Below are 11,941 nucleotides of genomic sequence, written 5' to 3'. Positions count from 1 at the left end.
TTGGGGCCCTTGATCCATCCGACCTCTTGATCCAACATGACCCTTGATCCATCCATAGCCATGATCCACCGGATAGGTATTTCCGGGCAGAACTTAAGATGTATATAAGACACTCCTTAACCATGGGGATTAGGACCCCGTGGTCAACTCAAATAGCAATCCTAGAGTTAGCATTGCTAGTAACGACTATTATCTATCTTTTCCCTTGTCTTCTGTCCTTCAAGATAAACCCAACGGCCCTCTGCCTAAGAAGTCCTAGGCCCGTCGTTACAGCAAGCAGGAAATCAGGACCTTCATAGCTCATGGTTCATAATTATAATCATAAGCAAAGCTATTTAAAGCACTTTGTGATGTTTTGGACAGTCGAGTCATGGCATACGCTATTCCAAAACGGCCCTAATTGTTCGCTATAGCACCACCAGAGGGATCGTTTTGTGGTGTATGTAATTACTGGGGTTTCCACTGTTTAGCGCTCCTGGTTGGCAGAGAATAACTGCTTCCACTATTTTTCGGATATGGTGTCGACAGGAGCAGATTGACTGAGATCTATTTCAATTGGGTTGTGTCGGATTTGATCTGCGTAGAAACACGAGCGCAAAAGCAAGTTGGCAATTCCAAATGCAATAAAATGATTAATTAAAACTATCTAGACTTGGCTATCGGGCCTATTCTGATAAAGTCATTTCTCTGAGATTGTCGATGCTTTTTAACAGCCTGTAAGGATGGAAAGGGATAATTCTGCATCATCCTCAATCTCCTATATACACCTTACTGATCATGTATCCGGCTTCTTTGCCCAGGTCTTGCACTGTTCCCAAATCATCATTTGCAATCTGTCCATCCAGCACCACCACTTTTGTCTCAAAAGCTATGTCTGGCTTTCCAGAAAAGGATAGCCTTATTGCTGATTTCTCCGCCTTTTCTGTCTACCTACGTTATTCAGATCCAGAGTATGCTCTAACATCTCACCGCGAAGCTTTCTACATAAATCATAGAGTCTGCATATGAAAATATCCGTGATAAGGCTATTAGGATAAGGGGACTTGGATTGTAGCCAAACTGTCACCACGCCCATAACGGCCTTAGGTGAGGCTTCATATCATCCGACTGGAGCTTCAGAGTTTACCCCTCTTTGCCAGATACAGCTCTCGTTGCTCATACTGTAATTTACGTTCCGCTTCCAAGTTCTGGTTTGAACGCATGCAAATGCTAGAATGATTTGGCCAGGTGGTATCTCATGGTCCAAAATGGCACATGAACAAGGATGACTGGGGGTCCCCTGAGGGAAGCTCTCCCTTAATTTGTCGTATTCCGCAGACGCTAGGTAGATGTCATGTCGATCTTGGAGAGACAAGAAGGTGGCTGGAATTGTCAGATAGAAGCATAAAAGAATCGAGTAAAAGATACTGTACAACTTAATGACCAGGAGAACAAGGTCTCTGTTTCTCGTCACAGATCCATGCATCGAAGTTCCGTTCTCTGCTCTTTGATTTTCTCGAATCGCTTGGGCGTTACATGACTGAAAGTGAGATACAGTTTTCGTCCCCCTGTGCTAGTCTGCTAGTCTCTTGTACTAGAAGACGACGATCTTCTTCATTTCCCACGTTTTTGTAAACATAACTGGAGAGTAGGTCTGCGTGAGTGCCAGGTCAGAAGACACAGCAGGGACTGGTATCACTTCAACGACGATCCAACATCCTGACGAGCAGAGCTGGCAGACATTTCTTGCGGACTGCGCTGCTGTTAATCTGGCAGATATACTACCTAAAGTAAGGAGCAGCTTTCAGAAGCTTCGTTTCCAAGACGGGCCCATTCCGGTGTCTAACGGAGTACTTGTTTACAGATAGTGACGGATTGTGTGTATGTGGAATAGCCTCTGTCAGGAGGTATCGTCGGTTACGAAGACAAACATGCGTAGAGTTGGCAGAATCAATACTATAATAGTGGTTGATAGATCTCAACATGGAAATGGCCTCAAGAGACCAGTCAGATAGGCGGAAGAGCTTGGATGCTTGCTGTGTGGGAAAGGCTGGTGCGGGTAGCTGACCTTCTGCTGGGATGTTCCAGCGCTGAGTTGAAAAATTAAAAAGCGGACGTGCATGTTCTTGATTAAATATATGGTATAGCTTCTTTAACTAGTCCAGGATACTGTCCATCCAGTACATCCAGTAAGCTGGTTTCTCTACCTCATTTTATTTCAGCACGGTCGAATGAATGAACAACTTCTTAGATTTAAAACAGTTGGTCAATCAGTCTGTCAATCAAGCATAGATAGTTCGTTAGGCACATAGATAGTTACATCATTAGGTTATGCTGTACTGCGCGGCGTAACGCCCAGATACTCAAGAGATATCTCCCAAAGTCAATCAACTCCAGATCCCTTCTTCGTTGAACTTGATTGCCTACTTACCCATGTGGGCACTCTGAACCTTGGAGAACAAGGCAACCTCGAGTCAATCAATTAAAACATGCCTGTCCATTGGCAATCTACTCTAACCTAGAGCCCAGAAGATCCCCGAAGCTCGGAAAACAAACCAGTCACAACAGACAGATGTAATAGAAGGAAGATGGCGACAGCTGGAATAGAAACAGAAGGCCATAGTGTAAACTACCTAGGTAGGTAATCCATTTATCCTGCAGGGCCTTACTAGCTAGCCAGTAAGTAGGTAATCTACAGACAGACACAAAAAGAAATCCTTTCTATTAGCATGCCTACATACATACAAGGCATTATTATAACTGTCTGACTTTCCAAGCGGTATCAGTTTACCTGGGCGTTGATTCAAGGGATTAATCGCCCAACCTATGGGCAGAGGACAGATGGTGAATAGCTGGGGAAAATTATCCCTACAGGAGGACTCTTGTTCAGGGACTCCTTGAACAAGAACTTCATAGATCATGCCTATGGTTATTCAGCAGCTTCTCACTGGGTTATGCTGTACAAGAATTCAGGTAGAATCTAGATAAGTCCATGGCCATCGTTATTCCTAAAGATCTTATGTACTTTAGTTATCTCTTTCTTCATTATTTGCCCCTATAAGTCCCTGATGTTTCTATACCCTTCGTTTACAGCCATTCCTTTTCTGGAAGCTTTTAGATATCATCCCTCTTCAGCAGCAACACCAGTTCAAGTTCTTTGCAGTCTTAAGCATAACCTTGAATCCTGACAAACAAAGAAGATGTGAGTACGATCAGGACGCTCAAAAAAATCCACATATCTAACAGGAGCTCTGGCCGGCGGCAACAGTCTTAGAAGGAACTTAAAGAGTGGCATGGTAGTATAGTATAGGATGGCTGTAGGTCCGGAATCTTGTGATGTCGATCAACACAACAAGATAAGCGTACCTAAGCAAGCAAGCAACAGAGTCACGTCAGTTGTTGTAGCTTGGTCAAGTTATCTAACTTAGGTATCTAGCCAGCCTGTACATACCATCAGCAGAAAAACAAAAGAGTGAATTTGGTGAGAGAAAACTCCTGTCTCTCCCATGGTAAGGAAAATGTTTAGTGTGGTATCTCCAAAACCTCTGAAACTCCTTGATTCTCCGCGTCCTCTCTGATCCTCATTCCAACATAGTAACAAACAGGATCGATTCGAAATCCAGACGCAGGGCACAATCTCAAAGTTGAAAGGCAGAGTCAGGGTCAGATACGAACCGATCTATCTAGATACCAGTTCTTCCGCCTACCTAGAACTGAATTAAATCGACTATAAGTCCCAACCCCCTGCCCGTCTGTAGAGGCTTTCTTGTCTTATAGCCCCAAGACCTTTTACTGTAGCTGCCTACCTAGGTATCCAGTAGAGTTCTGTACGCGGTAGTAGAACTCAGGGATGAAAGGAAAAGCTCGCTAGTGCTATCCTCTGAACCATTCTCTGAGTCAGGATGCTATAAATACTATACTATGCGTATGGTATTATTCTCTACGGTAGACAAGTACGCATACATTTATCCATACGATACAGGACATATTGCACCCACGAGCGACTCGTCCGGCACTGAAAAAGAGCGTCAATAAAAACAAATAAACAAGTAGTACTGAACAGGCTTCGCTCATCTGATGAAGTGGGGACTTTTATTGTACAAGTACAGATGGCCTGTCTACCGCGGTGTCGCAGGCCATGTATGTCCTTCAGTCAGGAGATCATCTTATTCTATCTATCAAATCGTCTACTAGCTTATGTATCTTTCTACGAGAGCCCTTCAACCGCAGTCGTGACGGCAATGTGTGAATGGGAAGGTCGGGCCCAAGGTCCCTGAGCCGAGAGAATAAGTATTTGTATTTATATCTAGACAGACTTCAAGCGATGGGACGGTACAGGACAAGTGAAAACATGATTAATTGACTAATAGATCAATCGATCAGATAATCATGCATATATGATACAGTATACAGTACAGGTGTTTTCTTCCCCGTTTCCCTTTTTTATCCTTCTCCGTGGACATTTTCGATCCATTTACTTCATTCCATCCAAGACAGAAAAACGGAATATCGAAAGGAACATTTCAAAAAATTTCTTTTTTTTCCCTTTCTTTAGTTTAGTTTCAAAACGCCCCCCTAAACCTCTCAAAAATCCCTGCTCCTCCCTGCGTCCGTCTCTGCCTCTGATGTTCCCCCTCAACCCCTCCGACACCGCTACTCGCCGCCGCGGCCCGAGACTCATCCTCCAACCTCCGTCGCAGATCCTCGTACCGCTCACCACCGTCATCTTGGCCCCGACGGGCAGCAGCGGCGGTGGTAGTGATCCTCTCCTTCTCCCCGACAATCCACGCGGGGATCCTCCACCCTCCCCTCGCGCCGGACACGAACCGCGACGAACCGGGCAGCATCTCCGCGCGCCACGCGGCGCCGACGAACCATCCCACCGCCGCTGGAAGCAGGGTGGCCGGGAACTGGGACAGGGCGAGCTGCGCGGCGACGAGGTAGGTGGTTGATTTATCGGACAGGAGGAGTGTCAGGGACGGTTTGGAGTCAGAGGGGTTAGAGGTGGTGGATATGCGGTACTTGAAGGTGTGCGGGACGGCGGCGTGGTACTGCGCCAGGAGGGCGAAGACGGTAGCGGTCGGTCCCGAGGGGAGGTAGTTGAGGGTGTTGAGGGAGAGGGGACGAGCCACGAGGGCGAGGAGGATGGGAGGGAGGAGGGTCGTGTAGGGGAGAGTTGTGAGGAGGAATGTCTATTTTACATATCGTATATCAATTAGCATTTTAATTTCAAATACTATATATAAACATCCAGAACTTCATAGACTTACAGCCATCTTCCTCCCACCCCACATCCTCTCCACAACCCTCAAATGGTACACCAGCATCGCCGCGAACAGCGCCTCGGTCGAGTTCGCGTACCCGGCGACCTGCCACACCAGCAGCCGCGACGGCTGTCCATACCGCCAGAGGTGGGGCGACACCTGGATGTGCGCGAGGTGCTTGACGTCGAAGATGGCCAGCGCGATCGATGACGCGATCACGTAGACGAGGAGGAACTTGGAGACTGGTGCGTTGGTGAAGCCAGAGGCGAGCATTTTTAAAAGTTCAATTGATCGTGGTGATCCGCGGCGGTTCGAGTGAGGTTGAGGGAAGATGGATGATGGAAGTGGCGGATGGGAGAGCGCTCTGGGGAGAAATTCTACGGCCGGGCGGCCTTCTCTCTTGAACCTGCCTGGCCGTCAAGGATTATAGAAGCAAAACTCGAGTTAAGAAGATATATAGGGCCGGCAGGCCGTGGTTTGTTGTGCTGGACAGGGGAGGGGGGGGGGGGGGAGGCTCGCGACGCCGCGGGGGAACGTCAGCGGCCGAGTTGGATTTTGACACGTGACATTATTGCGGGCGGGCCGATGCGGGCCGAGCTGGGGAATCGGCTCGGCATGCCGAGGAGCTGCGCCGATCACGAACGTAGGAAGTGACACACCTGCTATTATTAAGTCTATATAATGACCTCATTTTTCCATTCACGGTTCACACTATAGTACAGGCCCGCCAAAAAAAAATAAACGAAAACTAGATATTTTCACATAACCCAGGAACTCCTTTATAATACGTAACCCCGTATGATGCGAGATGACCTTCCTACTCCTTTTAAGGGGCCAACGATGCCTGAGCCTGAGCCTCTTTCGTCTCCTCTGCCAACGCCTCTTTGTACCTCGTCATTGCCACATCCAGCGCGCGAAGGGTCGGTCCCATGAGCTGATTGACCACCTTCTCGCCGCCCGGGACGCCTGCCAGGTTCACACGGATCTTCTTCCCCGTCGAGGCCAGTACATCCCGTGCGTGCTGCTTCAGCTTCTCCACTTCAACCTGCCGGTCCGCTTCCGCATCGTCTGCCACGGACTTAATCCGCTCCCGCGCGCGGTTGAGCGACTCGACGAGAGACGCAATCTCGCCCGCGCGATCCGGGTTGCCGGATAGGAACGCCTGCCAGAACTGGTGCAGGAACTCCGTCGTGGTGGCATGCGTCAGGGTCAGACGGTCGAACAGGGCGGGGGGTAGGCCGTACGTCTCCGAACTGGACGTGACCTCCGTCTGCGCCCGCCGTTCCCGGATCGCATTGAAGAGCTGTGCTGATGCCCGTTGCAGGTTCACCTTGGACCCAACCTGCAGGCTTTGTTTGCCTTCTTCTTCTTCTTCATCACTGTCTTCTTCCGGCTCAACGAGCCTACCAAGGGGGGCGGTCCCGTCTGAAGGCAGTGTCTGCTTCACATCTGCCCGCAGAGTCTTCAATATCTGTTCCGGATCTTGCTTGGCAAGCAACCGGCTCTCCTCGTCTTCCAAACCTTTCGCCTGGGAGAAGAACCGGCTCTGGTCGCGGATGTTGAGGATGATACGGTTCTGCTCCTCGTCACCCTTTAGATCCCGCAACTGCAGCTGATTGAACGTCTCTTCGTCCACACCCACTGGCGCGGACGGATCACGATCAGCAGGGGCCACGTTGGCCATGATCTTCTCACTCAGACTGTTCAGCGTCCTGATAATCGGCACCTTATCCATGGGCGCCGGTCTCATGTCCACGTCCGGACGGTTACCCATCCGCAGACTGTGATTGACCTCATTCCCCGCCAGGTCCAGAAAGTGCGGCACATGGGCCTCCATCTTCAACCCCGCGTGCTCATCGACCTTGAGATACTTATCCAACACGGCATCCGTGGCATCCGTCTCGGAGATACGCTCCCCGCGCAGCTTCTTGAACAGTCGACTCTGGAAGAACCGCGACCAGAACTGCTGCTCACTCAGCTTGGGAACGTTCTCGTCGTAGACCCGCTTGACGAGCGGATGCTGGCTGAAGATGAGCTGGATCTGCTCCTTGCTGATATTCAACTTCGTCACGTTGTCCTCCACGCGCGGCTTCAGCGTCGACAGGACGTTGTAGGACCCGCGCGTCTGAGCCTTCTCGATCGCGTGTGCCCGTAGCAGGTGGATCCGGGTCGACCAGAACTGCGACATGAACTGCGCGCCCGTCAGGGTGTCAGGTTTTGTACGTAACGATTCCATAAACATCCGCTGCAGATTCGGATCCGACTTGAGCAGCGACTGCTGCAGCTCCGCGTCGGCTTTCAGCTTGTTATCGTCGTCCCAGTAGTTCTTGCCCCCGGCTCCCGTCGATGAGACGGCGCTCGCGATCGCCATAGCGGGCGAAACGCCCTCTCCAGCGGCGGCAGCGGCGGGGGCCGTCTTTGCCGCTTGGATCGCAGCGCTGAGAGCATCCTTGATCGCGTCGGCCTCCGCGCGGGCATTTGCTCCGTTGGTGAACTGAAAAACGTATTGCTCGGGGGCGCTCGCTCCAGGCGGTTGGGCAAAGATCCTAAGCATCACTTTTGGGTTGCTGGCCGGTGTCTGCTGCAGATCTGAACTCCTCGTAAGCAAGTAACCCCGACAACAACCGAAGTAAAAAGATAAAACAAGACATCCTACATACTCGTAATATGCGGCACCATAATCGTCACCGATCCGCCTGCGCCCCCCGCAGCCGGAATCCACGACACGAACTGACGATCCCTGGACATGGTCAAGGTGCCATCCTTCTTCTTGTACGCGGCCGCTCCGCTCGGGGCCGGAGGTGGAGGAGCCATCGTCGTCGTCGAACTCGAACTCGACAGCCTGCACACTCTGTGAATCCACCCATCTGGAGGTAGGGCAAAAAAGGAAAAAAATGGGCGCCCCTGCGGTAGAGGACCTGTCCGTCCGAGGTCGAAGGATGGAGGTTGTTGCTTGAAAAAGCAACACCAACACCTGCGCGAGGCAAGGCAAGGTGAGGTTACGGCGAGATCTAGGTACTTCTTTACTGCTGGGTGACGGCTGAATAAGCTGAAGCCTGACTGGAGCTGTGATGGGTACGGCGTGGTGGATAGGCCACTCGTGCTTTTAGCTCCGGTCTTGGCGTTGGCAGTCTTACTCAGATCGGGTTGCCAAATCTGGAAACAAGCTGGCCTGAAGGGCTCATGTAGATGAAGGATCGCCCAGGTCTGCCAGGATCTAGGGCTTATATACCCTATGTCACGCACTCAGACAACCTGTAAATGGGTCTGTAATTATCTAACATTAGGTGCAGTGAAGTCATCCTAGTCAAAAGACAAGGGTGGCCTCCCGCATTAGCATATCACATACATGGTTGGTTTACAACCCTAACCCTGGTGCCTCCTACAAGTTATTCCAAGGTTGAATATGGTGGAAGACCTGTTTGCCGCACTCTAACAGCCCTTAATTAAATCTGTAATTGTTTGTCACCTGTAAAGTCACTTCTTAGGCTGCAACAGTATTTGATGCGTCAGCGATCAACTGATTCCTAGGTATAAGCCATCCCCACCTGCCAATTCTTGCGTTCTATGGGCTCTAACAAGTCTGTTTTATCAGATAAGACAGACTACATGTCCAGGCATAGATTAGACAGTTGTAGAGGTGTTATGCAAAGCAGTATTGGTTTAGGTAAAGTTGGGTAGGCGCTGAATTTGATATATACAAGATACTATATATATATATATATATATATATATATTAAACGAAACTAGAGCATCATCTGAGTCGTGATTGCTTTCAATTCCCCAATATCAACACCAGTAACAGAATGGCCAACACAAACTTGCTTTTCAACTTTTCCCACATAACGCTAGCAAAACATAAATACGAAGGATAGGAGATCAGAAACGACCCATAATAAGCAATACCGTGTCATGACGCTGGAAAACCAAACCCCAAAAACAAACCAGAAACCCTTGCCGCTCACATCTGCCCATCATCAAATCACTGGTATCAACAAGCGCTCCAGAAGTCGGAAGACCGGGGTATATGAGGATATGATCGAGACAACTGCAAACGGAGAGTGCTGGTAGAGAGAACACGCCAAGTCGACAGCCCAACGGAAAGATTTAGGACAGCCTTTCCCACCAACTCACTTTTTGAACATGTAGTGCCCGTATAGGCCGCCCACATCGCCGACGGCAACCGGGATCTTCCTCATTCCCCACCACCTGGCGCCCATCTTCCACCACCGAGACCCGTCGTCAGCGCGTCGCTGGACATCCGGAGCGGGCTCTCGCACGAACCATCCTCTCCGGCCAAGCTCCCGAACGGCCCAGCCGATCTTGGATTTGCCAGACTTGGTCCGCTCTCCCAGCGGTGTGATGATCTTATCGCTGAACTCGAGAACCTCAAGGGGATGGCTCTTGGAGGAGATGAGAAGACAGGTGTTCGTGTTGAAGATGGCGGTCAGGGTTATCTGAGGAACCTTGGTCAAGTCAAGGTAATGGAGGGCTGGCGGCGTCCAAGTCTGTTGAGTTTTTCCCTCGCCAGAAGGGCGAGGTGGGACGAAGAAGGAATTAAGATCGTTGATGGAGAGATCCGCAGAGCCCAGGCCAAGTTCCTCCAGATGCTTGGTCAGAGGAATAAGGGCTGGCACATGTTCGGAGGTGATCTTTGCGCCTCCCAGATTCAGGGAGCGAAGTGAAGACGGCAGCTTGGGAAGAAGAGCGGTGACGTCTTCACTATCGAGGAGTCTGTAGCGGGAGACATCCGCAAGGAGGTTCAGGTACACGAGAGAGTGAGAGACAGCGGGATGGGTCGTCAGGAATTCTACGATCTTAGGCCCTGTAAGACGCGTGCACCGGGAAAGGTTCAGATGGGTAATACGCGCGGTGTGAGGGATAGAGAATAACGCGGCTTCGGTGATCTGGGTATGGGCCACATCCAGGTGGGTAAGGTTGACCAGACGAGGGAGGAGAACCTCAAAGGCAGCCGCGGACAGACTGCTACACTCGTGGAGCGAGACGCGCTTCAACATCGGCAGGGCTGGTGGAAGACCTGGGCCTTCGGTCAAGGCCTCAAGGAAGTTGGCGGAAAAGCCGTGAGACGAGCAACCGCAGAAGTCGACCGCTCGCAGGTTGGGCAAACCAGTAAGCAATTTCCGCACAATGGCCGCACTAATATCATCCTCAACATGCTCCTGGAGCAGGCACTCTTTCAGGTTGGGAAGCAACTCCAAGCACTGAAGCAAAGTCTTGGCGGTCAGGTTCTGGATCTCTACATTCATCTGCTTGGTGCGGCCCAAGCCCACGGAGGTGAAGTGCGAGAAGTCCAGGCGCCGGACCAATGTGCCCAGGGCAGGGTAGTGGGAGATATGGTTGAGGGCTTTGGAGAAGATGACCGAGTGGGGGATTGTGATGTTTCTGTACAATACGCTTAGAGTCGCAGAGTGCAACGTTTTGGACGTCAGAAGACATGAGATAAGGTCCATATTTCGCGGCGTGTAGCCGTTCGGAGGAATATCAAGTGCTAGATTGGATATGATTTGATCTGGGTCACATGTCAGTCCCCGAATAGCGCACGAAAGCAGGGACGAGCATCTTACCAAGAACCTCAGCCGGGAGCCTCTCCAGAGACGCACGGCCCGGTTCCTGCTTCTTCTCTCTCTCTTCATTGGCTTTCAGACCGGGCCGGAGGCTCGGGGTCTCCCAAGCCCAGCCTCTGGAGTGGCTCCTTCCCAGCAGGTGGAGGTCGCTGTAGCTCTTGCTGAGGCTCCTTCCGCCCAGACGGATCTGCTTCCAGCCCAGGAAACCGCCGCAAGGGCAGCAGAAGTCCGGGGTCTGCTGCATATCAATCGTGGTGGCGCTGGATGCGGTCCCGTCTTGAGGGGATGGTGGCGGCTGGGTATCGACGAAAGATTGCGCGATCCCTAGATTGGATGACCGTCAACATGGGCTGTAAGGACGGAGACCGACACGTCACAGGCTATAGCGAGTGCAAAAGAGCAAAATCCCATCGAGAAAGGAAAAAAGCTGAAGCCATACCTGTGACGTCTTCCTTGATGGAGCCGAACGACGGACGCCGTACACTGCTGGACCTCGAATGGGAGTCCGAGGAATGGGTCGAGTGCGGCGACGAGTCCCTCGAGTGGTCCTGCGGGGGGATATCACAGGCGGGAGCGGTGGTGAATCGAGAGAGGGCCGGTTTCTGCTGGGAGGAAGCTGGAGGCGTGACGGACTCCATGATGGCGATGAGAGACGACGGCCAGCTTTAAGCAGCGACTCTGACGCGGACAGGGAGAAGCAAACACGGAGCAGCTTTCCCCGGACCGCACAGGCCGTGGAGGACAGGCGTTGCAGGGAGGACGGAGGGCAAGGAGGGGCGGCGGAGACGGAGGGACGAAGGGATCGAGAAAGTTGTTAGTCACAGTAATGCAGCGGGTGGACGAGCGGCCGATGGCGCCTGCAGCCCGGGACGAGCGTACGATTGAGCGATGGGGACCGGGAGCAGCAGCAGGATGACAGAGAGAGGGGGGGGGGGAGATGCAAGAGACCGCGGTCACACTGAGCAGAGACGATCGAGGAGGGAGGAGAGGAGCACAAGCTGAATTTTCGACGGCGATGCCGCCAGCGGGCCCAGCCCAGCGGGCGCTGGAGCCGTCGGGCGAGGCGCCATGGATCGAGACCACATGGAGGCAAACGACTCGAACGGGCTGCCG

The 11,941-nt window shown here is 51.7% G+C and overlaps 3 protein-coding genes across 3 annotated transcripts; all 3 read right to left on the bottom strand.

Annotated features, from left to right (window-relative positions):
* Positions 1–4,541: 4,541 nt before the first annotated feature.
* VTN00DRAFT_10312 (uncharacterized protein) lies at positions 4,542–5,516 on the bottom strand (the record flags this gene model as incomplete). Its single annotated transcript, XM_069426955.1, has 2 exons — positions 4,542–5,171; positions 5,250–5,516. 2 exons carry the CDS (start codon positions 5,514–5,516, stop codon positions 4,542–4,544), a joined length of 897 nt encoding a protein of 298 aa, XP_069284074.1.
* Positions 5,517–6,069: 553 nt separating this feature from the next.
* VTN00DRAFT_10311 (uncharacterized protein) lies at positions 6,070–8,057 on the bottom strand (the record flags this gene model as incomplete). The annotated part of the gene is made up of 2 exons (XM_069426954.1): positions 6,070–7,832; positions 7,904–8,057. The coding sequence occupies 2 exons, from the start codon at positions 8,055–8,057 to the stop codon at positions 6,070–6,072; spliced, it is 1,917 nt and encodes a 638-aa protein (XP_069284073.1).
* Positions 8,058–9,373: 1,316 nt separating this feature from the next.
* Positions 9,374–11,466, bottom strand: VTN00DRAFT_10310 (uncharacterized protein; the record flags this gene model as incomplete). Its single annotated transcript, XM_069426953.1, has 3 exons — positions 9,374–10,773; positions 10,829–11,152; positions 11,268–11,466. The coding sequence occupies 3 exons, from the start codon at positions 11,464–11,466 to the stop codon at positions 9,374–9,376; spliced, it is 1,923 nt and encodes a 640-aa protein (XP_069284072.1).
* Between the last annotated feature and the right edge of the window lie 475 nt (positions 11,467–11,941).

Source organism: Thermoascus crustaceus (assembly GCF_041956765.1).
Source record: "Thermoascus crustaceus strain CBS 181.67 unplaced genomic scaffold VTN00scaffold_9, whole genome shotgun sequence".
Classification (NCBI taxonomy): Eukaryota; Fungi; Ascomycota; class Eurotiomycetes; order Eurotiales; family Thermoascaceae; genus Thermoascus; species Thermoascus crustaceus.
This window is presented reverse-complemented; position numbering and strand designations above follow the sequence as displayed.